This window comes from Arachis ipaensis, chromosome B10 (assembly GCF_000816755.2).
Source record: "Arachis ipaensis cultivar K30076 chromosome B10, Araip1.1, whole genome shotgun sequence".
In the NCBI taxonomy this organism is placed as follows: Eukaryota; Viridiplantae; Streptophyta; class Magnoliopsida; order Fabales; family Fabaceae; genus Arachis; species Arachis ipaensis.
Window position 1 is genome coordinate 35640205 of NC_029794.2, and position 15923 is coordinate 35656127.

Here is a 15923-nt window from a genome sequence, read left to right on the forward strand (position 1 = left end):
TTTAGGCTTGTACTCAGGAGCCTTTGGCAGTGTAGGATAAGTGTCAAGAGAGTCTGGAAATGGGTTGTCCGCACGCTTTGGAGAGATGTGCTCTACTTCTTCCTTCTTCTCATCTGAAGCTTCTTTTTTAACTAACTCTTCATTGACCTTGGTCTCAGAGCCAGCTACTTTACCACTTCTCAATTGAATAACCTTGCAATCTTCTTTTTCAACTAGCTCCTCATTAACTTGTGCTTCTGTACTTGCCACTTGTCCACTTATCAAGGTGATAGCCTTGCATTCCTCTCTTGAATTTGGAATTGTGTTACCAGGAAGGCTATTAGTGGTCCTCTGATCAATTTCATTAACTTTTGTGGCTAGTTGACCCATCTGAATCTCGAAGTTCTTGATGGATGCTCTGGTTTCCTGTCTGAAACTTGCCAATATTGCTTCCAAGTCATTGTTCTGATGGGGCTGAGAAGTTGCTTGCTGAGATGACTGAAACTGGTGGTTATTAAAATTTTTCTGTTGAAAACCATCCTGAGAATTATTATTAAAATTTTGTGGCCTCTGAGGTTGCTCTCTCCACCCAAAATTTGGGTGATTTCTCCACCCTTGATTGTAGGTCTGAGAACAGGGATCATTATTGGGGTTTCTAGGAGCACGTCCCATGTAATTGAATGTTCAGAAGAGGATTGAGCATAACCATAATTATCATTTTGCAAAAAATTACCTGTTATGTCATAAGAGACATCTTGAGATGGATTTTGGGTGTTGATAGTTAAGAGTTGCATGCCACCCATCTGCTGAGTAAGTAAATTTATTTGTTGAGACATAAGCTTGTTCTGAGCAAGAATAGCATTAACAGCTTCTATTTCCAACACACCTCTCTTCTGAGAAGTCTCTGAGTTCACAGGATTCCTGTTAGATGAGTATAAATATTGGTTACTAGCAACCAATTCAATCAGCTCAATAGTCTCCTCCGGTGTCTTCTTCTTGTGCAATGAACCACCTGCAGAATTATCTAAGCACACCTTAGACATTTCACCCAAGCCTTCATAAAAGATATCTAGTTGGGTCCATTTGGAGAACATGTCTGGAGGGCATTGCCTAGCCAGTAGCTTGTACCTCTCCCAAGCTTCATAAAGAGTTTTACCATCCTTCTGCCTGAAGGTCTGAACCTCCACCCTAAGCTTAGTCAACTTCTTTGGTGGAAAAAATTTAGTAAGAAACTCAGTAACAACCTTATCCCAAGTATCCAAACTCTCCTTGGGTCGGGAATCTAGCCATATTTTTGCTCCATCCCTCAGAGAAAACGGGAAGAGCATGAGTTTGTACACCTCTGGGTTCACTCCATTTGTCTTCAGAGTATCACAAATCTACAGAAAGTTAGAAATAAATTGATTTGGGTCTTCGTGGGGAAGATCATGATACTGGCAGTTTTGTTGCACCAGAGTGACCGATTGTGGCTTCAACTCAAAGTTGTTCGCATCTATAAGAGGCACCACAATGCTTTTTCCATAAAGATTTGTAGTATGAGCAGAGTAAGAGCCAAACACTCTCCTTTGTTGCTCATCCCCATTCGGATTTGCCACATTGGCATTAACAGCATTATTAGGATCCATAGTGGATTCTGCATCCTTGCAAAGTCTTGCTTGTTGCAAACACCGCCTAAAAGTCCTTTCAGGTTCAGGATCAACATCTAAGAGAGGTTCCTTGTCTCTGTTCCTACGCATACACAGACAGAAAACAAGAAAAGATGGGATTCTCTACGTCAAAGTGCAGAGAACTCCCAGTGAGGTAACCTGTGTAAAATAATAAAATAGAAATAATAAATAAATAAAACAGAAAAATTTCGAAAATGATAACTGAAATAAAACAAAAAAATTCGAAAATTAAAAGGGAAAATAAACAAGGAAATTAAAATGAAATTAACTAGGTGACACCAAACTTAATTTCAGAAATTAAGGAAAAATATTAGTGCTATTTATTTAAATTTTTTTTCGAAAATACTAAGCAAAATTTAAATAAAATTAAAACTAAAATGCCTAATCTAAGCAATCAAATAACTAACAGTTGTTAATTACTATCAATCTCCGGCAACGGCGCCAAAAACTTGGTGCGGAATTTATAGTCCACAAACTAACCGGCAAGTGCACCGAGTCGTACCAAGTAATACCTCAGGTGAGTGAGGGTCGATCCCACGAGGATTGAGGGACTAAGCAACAATAGTTGATTAATTTACTTAGTTAGACAAACAGAAAATAGTGTTTGAGAGTTCAAAAAGCATTAAATTAAAGACAGGCGAATAAATAAGTTGGGAATAAAGTATGGAGAAATAGTTAAGACTTCAGAGTTATCTATTTCCTGGATTGACTTTTCTTATTAACTATTTTAATCATGCAAGATTTAATTCATGGCAAACTATATGTGACTAGATCCTAATTCCTTAGACCTTTCTAGTCTCCTCTAAAATTCATCAATTGCCAATTCCTTGGTCACTTAATTCCAATTAGAGGGTGAAGTTCAATTCTAGTTTATATGCTACGGAAATCCTAATTACCCAAATATAAGAGGATTATATGTTACGTATCCCGTTAAGTCCAGATAATTAGAAATTTAGGAGAATATGTTTTCAAGCTGTTGTTCAAGTAAAGAGCTTTTCCAAGTTATACAAGAACTCAATTAGAAAGAGGGTCATACTTCCGTTCCACCCAAATTCATAAGATAAAGAATGAAAATAATTCTTGAAATATAAATCAGTACATGAATTAAAATAGAAAAACAATAAAATCAATCCATACAATAGACAGAGCTCCTAACCTTAACAGTGGAGGTTTAGTTACTCATGATTCAGAGTGGAAAACTAGGATTGTAAATTGGACTAAGATAGAATGAAAAGTTAACTAATTCCAATCCCTCTTATATCTAATCCTAATAAATTTAAAATCTATTTTCTAAAACTAAAAATAATATCTTTTCCTATTTTAAAATGAAAGTTTAAATCAGAATCCAAATCAGCGTTTTCTGCATTTTCTGCATGTGGCGCATGTCACGCGTACGCATCGATTGTCTTCTTTGTGTGTCACGTGTACGCGTCAGGTACGCACACGCATCGCCATGGAAAGCTCCAAATCACGCGCACGCGTCAGGTACGCGCACGCATCGCTCTTTGCTGTCATCTCCTTTAATTCTAGTGCTGATTCCATTTGTGCAAGCTTCCTCTCCATCCTCTAAGTCATTCCTTATAGCCTTCTTCTCTTTTTTCTGAGGAAGCTCCATCAAATCCAACCAAATGCTACCTAAAATAACCAAAATTGCACATAACTCAAAGTAGCATCCATAGTGGCTAAAAGATAATTAATTCTTGATTAAACTCAACAATTTAAATGTAAATTCACTAGGAAAAGATAGGAAAAATGCTCACACATCAGTTTTGTGTTTAATTGCAATTCAACCATTCATTGGAAGTGATTAAAAACTTATTTTAGTTGAGCTCTAGACTTAATGAGATAAAGCCAAGTGAACTTTGAGAATGCATCAATGAAATTCACGAAGTACCAATTTCCATTACTGTCAGACATAGGGCTGGACCCCAGATATCTGTATATACAAGTTGTAAGGGTTGTGTATACACTGTTTGTGTGGTTGGAAAGGGCAACTGATGGGACTTTCCAATGCAACAAGCTGGACAATCTATTTTATTACTGGTTGGAAAAGAAAAATTACAACAATTGCTCAAAGCTTTTGACAAAACAATTCGGCTGGGGTGTCCTAATCTGGCATGCCATATTAGGAGACTGTTCTTATTATTTAGAATGGTCACATGAGCTTCTAGTGGTGTGTGTACAGCAAAATTGACAAATTTGTAGAGGCCTTTATCGACCTTCCCTTGAAGCACAGTTTCTTTGGTTTCCTGTTATTTAACACAACATTTATCAGCATAAAATTCAAAGAAGACTCTGTTATCACATCAGAATTGGTGGATACTCATTAAATTTTTCGTAATTTCAAGCACAAACAGAATTTTCCTCAACTTAAATAGCTAGAGATCAAATCAGATTTAAAACATGAATTACCAACTGAATTGATTTGCAAACCTAATCCATCTCCAATGACAACTTGTTCATCCCCCACATATTCTTCTTTCTCAACCAAATTTTGTTCATCATGTGTCATGTGATGCATGGTGCCTGAGTCCGGATACCAATTTGGATCCTGGATGGTGGCAGGTGCAGCTAGTACTTTGCTGAAATTAGTTGCAGGCTGGCTGATCTGGTTGCTGTAATCCTCTTCATATTGATCCTCACTATACCTGTACCAACATGTCTTTGCTGTGTGTCCTATTTTATCACACACTTGACATTGTGGCTTTTCATACTGTGGTCTTGTATTGACGAAATTCCTTGCACCTCCACCATTCGCTCTACCTCTTCCGTGCTGTCCTCTTCCATATTCATTTCCTTCATTGTACTGTTCTTGCATACCTCTTCCACCACTGTATGATTCTTGCATCATTCTTCCACCAGTGTATGAATTTTTGCCTCCTCTGAACCTACTGCCTCTGCCTCGGAAGCCACCCCTGAAGCCTCTTCTCATTTGCTGACTTTGTCCATATTGATAGTGCTGAGCTAAATTAGCTTGCACAAGCATTTCTGACCTTTTAAACCTTGCTAACATGCTTTCATATGAAAGAAGTAATGCTTCTAATTCACCTACAGTTATACTTTGAGATCTTGATGTTGTTAACACTGAGGTTATCAGTGATGAGTATTCTTCAGTCAGTCCATTTAGTATTGCAATTACATGGTCACTCTCCTTCACAGATTCACCTACAGAAGCTAGTGCATCTATTGTTCCTTTTATTGCCAAGACATATTCAGTGACAGAGGCACCAATTTGAATAGTATTCAGCTTATTCGTTAACTGCATTACCTTGGCTTTGATTTGAGAAGAGAAGTGATCTTCGAGCCTCTTCCAAACCTTCCATGTGTACATACATCCAACCATCCTTGTTGTAAACGGTTTGCTCATTGAAGCTAATAGCCATGACTTGAGGAGTGCATCTTGCCTTTTCTACTTCTGAAACTTAGGATTTGCTGTGCCAGTTCTACCATTCTCAGACACCAGAAACTGCTGAGGTATTCCTTTTCCTGTGATGTGATTCAGCATGTCATTACCTTCAGTCGTTGACTCTGCCTGATCTTTTCACTGTAGGAAGTTGTCCTCATCCAATTTCATCGAGATCGGAGTTGCTGTGAACCCTTGCGCCATGGTGATTGAATCTTGCTGCTGAACAGGCTTGATTTTCTTGAATTTTACGGAAGCTGTGGTACCAAAAACTCTGATACCATGAAAGGTATCAGGAACTTGTGGTGTGTGATAGAAAGAATCAGATCTGAGAGGGAGAGTGAGTAGTGAAGCAGAGTTTCAAGAACAAAGAGAGAGGAAGAAGAACGTTACCTGAATCCATTTCAAATGTGTAATTGGTAAAGTGAATGGACAGTGAGTGAGTGAGTCATTTTATACTTACAAAGGGAAGTCCTTCTAGAAGGGTATGGAAGTGTTAACTTGTATCTAACTACTGAACTGAATTACTAGCTACTAACTAAATTGCTAACTTCTAACTAACTTCTTGCTAACTTCTAACTAACTTCTCTTAAACAGAAAAATTAGCTTCCTAATCTCTTTTAGCTAACTCAGCAATAATGCAATAACAACAATAGGCTTAAGACACTCCTATCAAAAATGAATTTGGATTGAAAAAAATATTTGAATATTAGGATATTTATAGAGTTGTAGATTAGAGTTAATCTTGTTTTGTGAAAATAATTTTAGATGATCATGAATGATATTTTTTTATAGAGTCAAAAGTTATCCCCATGTTTAAGGCCGTTATCACCTTAATAGTGCATGGTAATTGAAATAGTGGGAATCCATCTAATGTACTTTTTAAATTGGATTGCACACTTTTCAAATCGGATCACATATAGATTATGGTGATCCATATCTACATCGGTCTGATCTATATGCATGAGACCACACAATTAAGACTTGTTATTTGATCGAATAAAAAATAACTCAATTTAAGAGTTACTTATTTCTTAGTGAATTTTTTTTAGCGGAATTCATATTCTTAACCCAAATATGTATTTTATTTATTTAGAAAAATAAAGAAAATAATATATCAAATTTTTTTTATTTATTTAAAAAAATAAATTTTTTTAATAAAAACAATTATACGTAACACCTCAATTGTAAATTTTATTTTCGCTTTCTTATGTTATCTTTACAATACTCATATCACATGTTATTTGACTTGTGAATAAAATAACATCTCTGTAAATCTATATATATTTACATCTGTACTTTATCATTCTCCTTTATTTAATATTAGTTGCGCATCACTTGGATTTTACATCATAAGATTTCGCAATAATTGTTTTGTACGTATGAAGGATCCACATGTAATAAAGAAGTGGAGTGAAGAAAAAGATCAGAACCCCGCAATAGAGAATAGGGTAGCGTGTGTCACATTCAGATTCGGGGCGAAAATAATGTTACTTAGAAAAACTTTAAACTGTTTTTCGTTAAGGTAGACAAAGTTTAAAGTTACTTTTCATTAAGAATTTCTGTTCAGGTAGGTTTCCTTATTGGATGACCTTCATGTTCAACACCAAACCTATGTATGCTGGACAAGTATTTCTATAATTCCTTGATTAACCCTAATTATTTTTCTACTAACTTAAGTGTAGCAGGTAACCAGAGAGTTCTGACTTCAAACCGTTAGCACACTTTATTATAAGCTTAAACCAACAAAATTTGCCAGCTAATTATAAATCACTGATCGAATTATTTTCTAAATTTATTAATGACAAAAATATTTTTAAAATATAATAAAAATAATTACAAATATTTTTATTCAAAGTCAATTTTAATTTGGTGATTTACTCTTATTATAAAATTTGTAGTGCTTTTTTTTTGTGAAAATTTTTTTCAATATCCTTAAAAAATTACATGTTAAGTTATCTCTATAATATATTATAGTATACATACTAAGTTTGTTTATATACTCTTTACATAAAATAATCAATCTAACTCATCGTTAAAGTTTGGCAAAAATAAACTTTTGTAGTACACGTTAAACATACTATAAAATTACATAAGTATTCCTCAAATTTTATACTACTTTTATAAGAATAGAAATGATGTGATAAATTAATATTTAGAGTTCAATTTAAATTCAATACTCTAAGTTTAAATAAAATATGCAAGGAAAATTATTTCATCGGTTAAATTAAATATCTATACAATTAATCGTATTATGCCACAATACAAGATAAAAAGTAAATTATCCAAGTATTGGAACAATTGTCCTTTTTCTGTTTTATTTTTAACATAAAAGCAACGGTTGTGAGTTGCTTCTGTTTGCATTATAATCTTTTTATTTAGGAAAAGTATATGGAACCAAAATGTGACCAGCCAAAAAGTAAATAAAACTGTTTAATTAAAATCATTTTTTGAATAATATGTTTGAAAATCGCTCCTGAGATCACGGAGCACAAACCAAAACTCGATTTTTCATGGAACCCAAATACATTTTGGCTGATTTTTGGCTGATATGCTTTTGGTTCCCTAGTTGTTCTCTTAACTTTAAACAGCGATATACATACAACCACCCTAAACCTTTTGATCTAACCAAAGTAGGAATTATATACATGCAACGCAAATAAAAAGATTTAATTATATATTATTTATATTTAGTACAAAGTATGTTGTAGCCAATGAGTTATAGTTCAAATAGCATAGTCTCTCCATACTGTACTGCAGCTTAGGCTATGTATGCAGAAAATTGTTGGCACAGAGGAAGTATTATTGGTAATTTAATGTTGTATCTATGTTTCTTTAGACAAAAATACTGAAGCATCAAAAACGGTAAGTGTTCAACTAACCACATTCAACTGTTAGAATCCCCAAATATATTCGATTGATACATGCATAGGTGTGACAAATCTCAAATTAAAGACACAAAAAAAAAAATGGAAGGTGATTCATGGTTACGAAAAGTTTGATTAAGAGTATATCATAGATGATTCTTAAAGGCAACGAATTGACATGTACAATCTGCAGATTCTCCAAAGAAAGCTACCAATTTCTTTCTCTTTGGAATCTCATTTTACAACGTTCTTCATTCAAAAACTTGTTCTTTGTATCCACAAAATAATAACCAAAAGAAAACAAAAGTGACCCCAATATCTATTCATGCATCCACTCCCAAAAGCTACTAATAAAAAGACAGTGAAATTTAATCTTTACCACCACCACATGCATATAGCAAAACCCAATATTGAAACTAGAAGCAGAGATAAGATTAATATGCATCTTTTTTTTTTTCATTGTCACTCACAAATTGTAGTAACTTTTGACCCTATCATTCATTCATTGATATACTTTATTTACAAGAATCACTTTAGTGGCTGCAAAACACCTTTTAATACAAAGCCAACCAAAATCTGAAAAAAAAAAAAAACAAGAAAATCTTTGAAGATTGAAGAGCTCGCTATGATATATATGATTGTATTGTAATTAATCAGCACTATAATAATTCTTTCATTTTGAAACGGATGGTATGGTAAGTCTAAAGTGTGGTAGAACAGTGAGAACCCTGCTTTGAAGCCAGAGGAGGAGAAGGAGAAGGCAGAGAGGGTCCAAAAGCCATGAAAGAAACACAATTGACATTGAACCTGTAATGGCCAGAGACCCATGTTCCAACCTTCCAACGAAGCTTGCCATTAGCCTTAAGGTTCAAAACAAGTCTTCCAGAACTTTGATCACGGCCAAACTCATAACCAATTGAAGGAGACACAGGTAAACCATTTCCAATCAAAGAAGCAGTTAAGAGATTACTCTCTTCATTGCCTTGGTAGAAAGGAGGGACATAAGTGTCACCAGTTATCTGTTGTCCCTTGTAGCTTCCATAAACTATGATTTCGTCGTAGTAGATGGAAACTTTCTGGTTTGGATTCTTGGAGAGGAGGGTGAGGTTGATGGTGGTGTTGAGATTTGGACCTGAGAGGTTGAGTTGGTAGATGTCAAGTTCTTTGAGTGAGAATTGAGGCTTTGAAGGGTGAAGGATGAGATAAATGAGGAGAATCAGTGCTAGAATTGTAGTTAAGAATGCTGAGAATGCAAAGAAGAGTTTCTTGTAGTTCCTCTCAAATCTTTTCAGTCCTTGTTTGTTGGCACAGTGCTTTGGAGATTCTATTGTGATTTGAGACATTTGCAAAAGAGATCAGAAACAGAAAGAGAAGAGAGAGCGTGAATTGAAAGTTTGAAGGAAGTGATTTTTTAGTTTAGAAGGTTAAGAAAGAGTGGGTTGGAGTGGGGTTATATATAAATAAAGAGAGAAGAAAGTAACAATAATTTAGCATGCTTTATTTGGCTGTGACTTATAAGCTTCACCCTTGTGCATGTTGTGGTGATTGCTATGTAATTAAATAAATATTATTAAAATATCTTCGAAATTTTCTTCATTCATATTATTGTAAGGAAGCTCTACAGACGTACACGCGTTAAATTTGCATAGGTGAATTGATCTGTAAACTTAGCAGAAAAGTTTAATAAAATGCAATGTGTTTTTCACTACCTTTTTCGCCACATAAAACAAAGGAAACGAAGCTGCTTCTTAAAAATGTGTGCCCATGACTATTTTATTAGAGATGTGCACACACAATTTTGTCAGATATTCTATTTATTTAATAACATAATGAGATAGTATGTATTTAACATTTATCAGTTTTATGGGTAATTTGGTTGAAGAGTAATATGAATCTGTTGAGTGTTGAGAATAAACCGTTCTCCACCACTTTCTCAACCAAATGTCTAATTATTTTGGGATCATGCTTCTTTGCAAGCAATTACAGGGCGAAGTTTCAGTGGGACAAGTTTATTAGACTTTTCTTTTCCACTGAAGAAAACAAATTTGCAAATAATGCGTTTGTAGTTGAAATGCTAACAACAACAAAAAGTTCACCAAGGACCGTAGAAAAAAGAAAAAATTATTTGTGTTAATGAAATAGGTATTTGCATTTACATAACATAACCCTTAGGCCGTAAAATGCTTTGGTCACTTTCAAGATGATTGAGACTGCCATATAACACTAGCATCCAAATTTGTGGCCGTAACCGTCCCCATTCCAAACATGCCTTTATTTGGTGCAACTCGATACTCAAAAAAGCTTAACTGAAAATCGAAACTTTTTTTTATATATAAAAGAAGAGAAATCTATTGCAGATAATAGAACAACTTTGTTTGAGCTTTAAGCTAAAATATATTGAATTCGGAACCAAAACAAAATTAAAAGGGGAAAAAGGTGCACATTGGATTCAACTTAATAACTCATCGATGATTAGGATGGGGTATGTCTAAAACGAGCACAACCATTATGTGCTTATTGAATGCGCCACATTTATATCGACCATTAGATTTGATTAGATGAAAATCAAAGGCTAATATGAAAGAAGAGCATTGATGGACTCTAATAAATACAGAATATCTTAGTACATAAATAAATACTTTAAATGACAATACTTTAATACACAATACTTTAAATGGTAACAGAATCTTTTATTCTTAAATAATTAAATATAAAACATAAATACAAAAATATGAGTATTTAGTTAAATTTTTTATTCTCTATTTCGACCAAATTTATATATATAGGTAAATTCTACCCAACACTCTCTAAAACAACATGTAAATTAGCCTCTATGATGTGACACATTTTAATTAGATATTTAATTTTAATTTGAGTTAATTTAACTCAATGAGAGTTAATATCTTAACTAAAGTAGGACCATTTTATAATTAAATATTTTTTTAAGATGGATAATTATATAATTTTTGTAAATATTAAAAAGTAAATTTATATTCTTTTACCAAATCATTATTACTTAAATTTGTTCCACCCTTCTATTGAAAAACACATTTTCTGTTGACTGAAGTATATTTTCTCCCTTCCACTATTCCTTCATAACTCAAGCACGTTGAAGGAACATACACTGTAACTCGAAGCAGGACGGAGAGTAAAGATATAAGTATCCTTTGAATATCTAATGCAACAGATCTTGTGTACGATCCAATGATTCATAACCATTCCAAAGAACGGCTTTGATCTAATTGATATAGTCCAATTTAAATTCTAATAGAGGATGGATCAAATGCATATCTAATTCAAGCATCACTTTAATATATGTAATAATTATCTATGATGACCCTAAATCATAGATTAATATATCCTGATAATCAAGAATTTATATGTGACACGAAATTATGTGAACTAAAGAGTAAAAGACAACTACAAAATAGCAGCATGACCAAATACACTCTCTTCAACTAATCGCAGATCCACTACAAATTGAAATCAACACAGAAAAGCAATCAGAGAGAGAAACAACGAGGTTGCAGAGAGCAAAGATTCAGTTTTTAGTATTTTATCAAATTATACATTTATTCTTTTAAATAATTTTTTAATTACAAAATAGCTTAATCATAGTTAACATAACAACCAATTAGAAAGTGACATATCATATAGGGTAATTTATATGTTAAAATATAAAGAATAGAGTAAAATTTACTATATATATATGAAAAATTAGTGTACAAATGTCATAATATTTCCAAAATACTTTTTTTTTGTATTTATATATTTTATATTTTTAATTACGTAAACTTGATTAGTTTAGGTCTTACTAATATAAGTAAGACCTATATGTTTACTTTAGGTCTTACAAATGTCATAATATTTTCAAAATACTTTTATTTTTTTTATATTTATATATTTTATATTTTTAATTACGTAAGCTTGATTAGTTTAGGTCTTACTAATATATTAAGAATAAAAGATTCTCTTACCATTTAAAGTATTATGTATTAAAGTATTGTCATTTAAAGTATTTATTTATGTATTAAGATATTTTGTATTTATTAGAGTCCATCAATACTCTTCTTTTATATTAGCCTTTGATTTTTAACTAATCAAATTTAATGGTCGATATAAATATGACGCATTCAATAAAAGCACATAATGGTTATGCTCGTTTTAGAGATACCCATTAGGATGTTGTTACTTGAATTAGCACTAAATTGAGAACTTTTTAAATTTATTAGGGAACACCTATCAAGATCTCCATGTAAACAAATAGATAGATATTATTGAAAGGTTTTGTAGTACACAAGACTAAGGAACGGTTGAAACTTGAATGATAGTGAAGCCAATCCGCCGCATGAAGTGCTTATCCATGATGGTGATTTCCAGCTGTAAGCACACAAGTGAGACACGTGGCACAAAAAGATGGTGTGCTAATAATTCAGTGGGCCCCTCCTAGGTCCCCCAACATCACAACGTCACATGTCTCGGATGCATTGTGATACCTTAGACAACGATATTCTTGGGCAATGCAAATAAATTCAGATCATACATACTTACATAGTATATACTATATAGTATAAAAGATATGATACTGCCACGATGAATGAATGAACAAGATACGTTGATAACTCATTTTAGCTATAGTTAGATAGAATTGGTGATGATTTATTTGATTAGCAAACAAAAGCAAAAGCAAAAGATCTTAAAAGGAGCCGTAGATGAGATAACAAATATATGGAGTTGATAATGGGCAAAATTGATTCGTGGCATGCCCTTCTCCTTGTGTTATTTAGAGTTAGTATCGTATTAACTTGAATCAATATATTTCTCAATTATTGAATGAAAAGTGTATTCAGTCTAATTTCAAATTGCAATTTCATTATATAACAAAACATGATAGAAAAAAGATGGAACATGCAGAATCTGCGAAATGGCTTCTTGAGAAAGCAAGTCATTGGAAATTAATGTTAAGTTTTGTGATACTTAAAAAAGTGTTTTAGACTTTGCTTTTATTGAGAAGAGTGGGTCCCACTTGCAAGATTATTTTCCGTGCTTTAATTTTATAATATGAATATGCTTCAAAGTCATTATAAACTATTAATCTGTTCATGTTTGAAAGACATAAAGCTATTATGCAGTTGATTAGCCAAAATAATTATAAACCATCATTGAAACAGGGTGTTATCATCATGCTATGTTGATACGATCATGCATATCCATATATGGTGATGATGGTGGACCATTTGATTGCTTCAATTTTCTTTCATTTACCTAAAAAAGGGACCATTCTTGTTGGGACTTTGTGGAGACGTTTGACATTAAAAGTTCCTTTTTTCTTAGTTGATTATTGAACCCTTCAACAAAGAGAAAGTTGACGACCCCATAACTAAAAGGTTTCTTTTCTCCTATTCTCAGTTTTCTTTGCTTTTTTCATGGACAATAATATTATTAATAAAGACTCCTAGCTTTTATTCACATTATTGAAGGGAGTAGAAGAATATTTTACTTAGTTTTATTCGGAGAAAGCATACAACTTTTTGAAACTCTTAATTGTGTTTGAAATTGAATCACTGTAAACTAAGGCTAATATCTTGGTTGGCCTGAGAAAACCAATAAAATAGGTTAAATGTGTTATGAAAGCAGAAGGTAAAAAAAAAAAAACTTTAGATTTTAGTGGTTGGTTACTACAAGCAACGAAAAAGGAGGAGGCCTAGTTTAGACAACTTTTGGCATTATTATTTCTAAAACATTAATGGTCCCCTAACAAAATATGTATGTATTCTGTGGCTCCTTGCATTTGTCCATATCTGCAATGTGTATTCTATGTCTCAAACTTTATCAACAATTCACAAACTCAATGGAGATCCTTACACCAATTCATGAAATTTCCCAATGCACCTAAAAAGGTTCAGGAGACAAAAATATTATTCAACTCTGCCTGCAGCTGCAGGTTAGTGCATGTGAAAGTGAAATTGTTTTTAAGCTGCTGGATTTTTCTTATGGCTAGCACTCTTTACGTCCAATACTAATTTTCTTAAGATATCTTATCTCCTTCCAATTGTAAATTTCGAAATAACTTGGCAAAGGCATAAAAAGTTGGGTGGCGTCCTGATATGTTGAAGTCTCCAAGGGAAAATCCATGTTGCCTTTTTAGTTTTCTTATCATTTTTCAATATCACCTTTTGTGAAATATGGGTAGTGCGGTGGGACTGGAATCATTTAAATGCCCACTCCTTCAAGAAAGATTGCTTGACAAACTGGCAACAAATTTTTAAGAAAGTAAAATTTTGAACAAACATAAAAATTGAACTACTTGTAAAAACTTAGCGTCATATGATGTTATAGTAATGCTCTATAATCTCCTACATGATCCATCATCATGAGTCCTGATGAACAATCAAATCCTTACAAATAAACAAATAAATAATGTGGCAGCAAAATAACTATGATACTATATAGATTACAAGGATATATTACATTAGCTATATCTAAAAGGAAATAGAAATGAGGAAAGTCGTCTTAGAAAGCATATACAGATCATGTGATTCGAGAAAACAAAATTTTGAAGCAACTATACTAAATAAGTGTTCTCTCTAGTGAGTCAGAAATCTGTTAAAGATCATATTCTTTGCCATCTTTCTCTGCAGCAAGAGCATCCGGCTGCACTTGACGAACAAATTGACCTTTCACTCTCGGGCGCTGCTCTGCTAGTTTCTTTCTGCTCTCATATCGAACCTGTTAAGAAGTTCAAGAAATAGATGTCAGCAAATGAGGATAATTTAGATAAAAGAATGATGCCGTGATAATAAAAAGGTTATGGTCATATTAACAGACCTTCTTCTCATAGCATCTCTCTTTCCTTTTCAAGCGGAACTTATTTAGAGCTGCTTCTCTTTGGATAGATCGATGAGAGCTTGCATTGTTTGCCATCTCTTCATTCTTACCCTCTGAAGCTGCTCTGCCAATTGGGACCTGATCAACAATGTTGCTGCTTCCACAGTTGCTTCCATACCCCATGCTATTAAGATGGCTTGCATTTCCATTACAGAAGCTACCGGATCCACTTTGATCAGTTGCAGGAGAGATGTGTCTTCGATCCTCAGCATGTTCTGGTTTGTGTTCCGGTCTGGAAATCATGTTGTTTGGAGCACTTTTTCCACCAGAACTGGGAGATTCATAAACCTGCTCTGAACTATTGTCTTTAACACTTGATTGATAAAATGCATTTACTTGAAAGGCTGGTTCAAGAAGCACAACTGAACTGGGGCTAGGCACCAATGGTGGACCCGATTGCGTGCGAAACATTGGAGGAAGTACAGAACCATAGGCCGTGCATAAATCATTGAACCTTACACCTTTAACTGCAATCGGGAGAGAGTGCCCTTGCTGTTGCGAGTGTGAAGTTGCTGCTTCAGATTCTTTCGATTGGGGTGTAGTTGGAGATAAAAGATTTCTTTGCACACTAGGTGTTGAACTATCTGAATTACAGCCAGTAGCAAAATGGGAAATACTTTTCTCGCAATTTGTTCTCTGTTCCCTTTGTTGGTCAGAGAAGTTTAAAATCGCAGGTGAGGCTTGAAATTGCCTGTTTGTATACCTGCAAGAAACCTCTTAACGATGAGCATATATACAATCTTTGAAAAACTTGAAACATCCCTATTCTAAAGTTAAAGATGTAACATATCAAATCATGTAACTTTAGTTCTTTGAAACTTTTTCTTCTCTTTTTCAAATACATTTCAAAGAACTTATGTTAAGTTACTAAAAATTTATCACTCAGTTCATTATCTTTGATATATCCCCCAGGTACTTGTAATAAAATTCATGTCCAGTACCATCATAGTTTGTATAGGAGATTTGATAAATGGAGCCTGTTAAATTTGTTTAAAGATATTGGACCCTTTTGATTCTTTTAAATAAACTACTTAAAATGAAAGAAAAGTACAAGAATAACAAGGCATTTCAATGGTTACCGCTTGAAAGCTGAGGCATTTGAATGCATGATGGTATTTC

General features: G+C 33.5%; 3 protein-coding genes across 3 annotated transcripts in view; all 3 read right to left on the minus strand.

Annotated features, from left to right (window-relative positions):
* LOC107620521 lies at positions 3858 to 4989 on the minus strand. Its single transcript, XM_016322668.1, has 2 exons — positions 4059 to 4989; positions 3858 to 3895 (listed from the first exon to the last, which is right to left on the minus strand). Exons 1-2 carry the CDS (start codon positions 4987 to 4989, stop codon positions 3858 to 3860), a joined length of 969 nt encoding a protein of 322 aa, XP_016178154.1.
* On the minus strand, positions 8204 to 9372 carry LOC107621574 (NDR1/HIN1-like protein 1). Its single transcript, XM_016323606.2, has one exon. The coding sequence runs from the start codon at positions 9257 to 9259 to the stop codon at positions 8618 to 8620; it is 642 nt and encodes a 213-aa protein (XP_016179092.1). The 5' UTR covers positions 9260 to 9372; the 3' UTR covers positions 8204 to 8617.
* Positions 14227 to 15923, minus strand: part of LOC107623338 (two-component response regulator-like APRR5) — a gene marked incomplete in the record, with an annotated part of 5416 nt that continues 3719 nt past the window's right edge. Inside the window, 3 exon segments of the mRNA XM_016325554.2 lie at positions 14227 to 14645; positions 14745 to 15507; positions 15884 to 15923. Coding sequence (XP_016181040.1) covers positions 14523 to 14645; positions 14745 to 15507; positions 15884 to 15923 — 926 coding nt within the window.

Coding starts and splice junctions, on each gene's coding strand:
- LOC107620521 (XM_016322668.1), bottom strand. CDS start 4,989: ATGGTTGGATGTATGTACACATGGAAGGTTTGGAAGAGGCTCGAAGAT. Junction 3,896..4,058: donor TTTGCAAATCAATTCAGTTG/GTAATTCATGTT, acceptor GTTAAATAACAG/GAAACCAAAGAAACTGTGCT.
- LOC107621574 (XM_016323606.2), bottom strand. CDS start 9,259: ATGTCTCAAATCACAATAGAATCTCCAAAGCACTGTGCCAACAAACAA.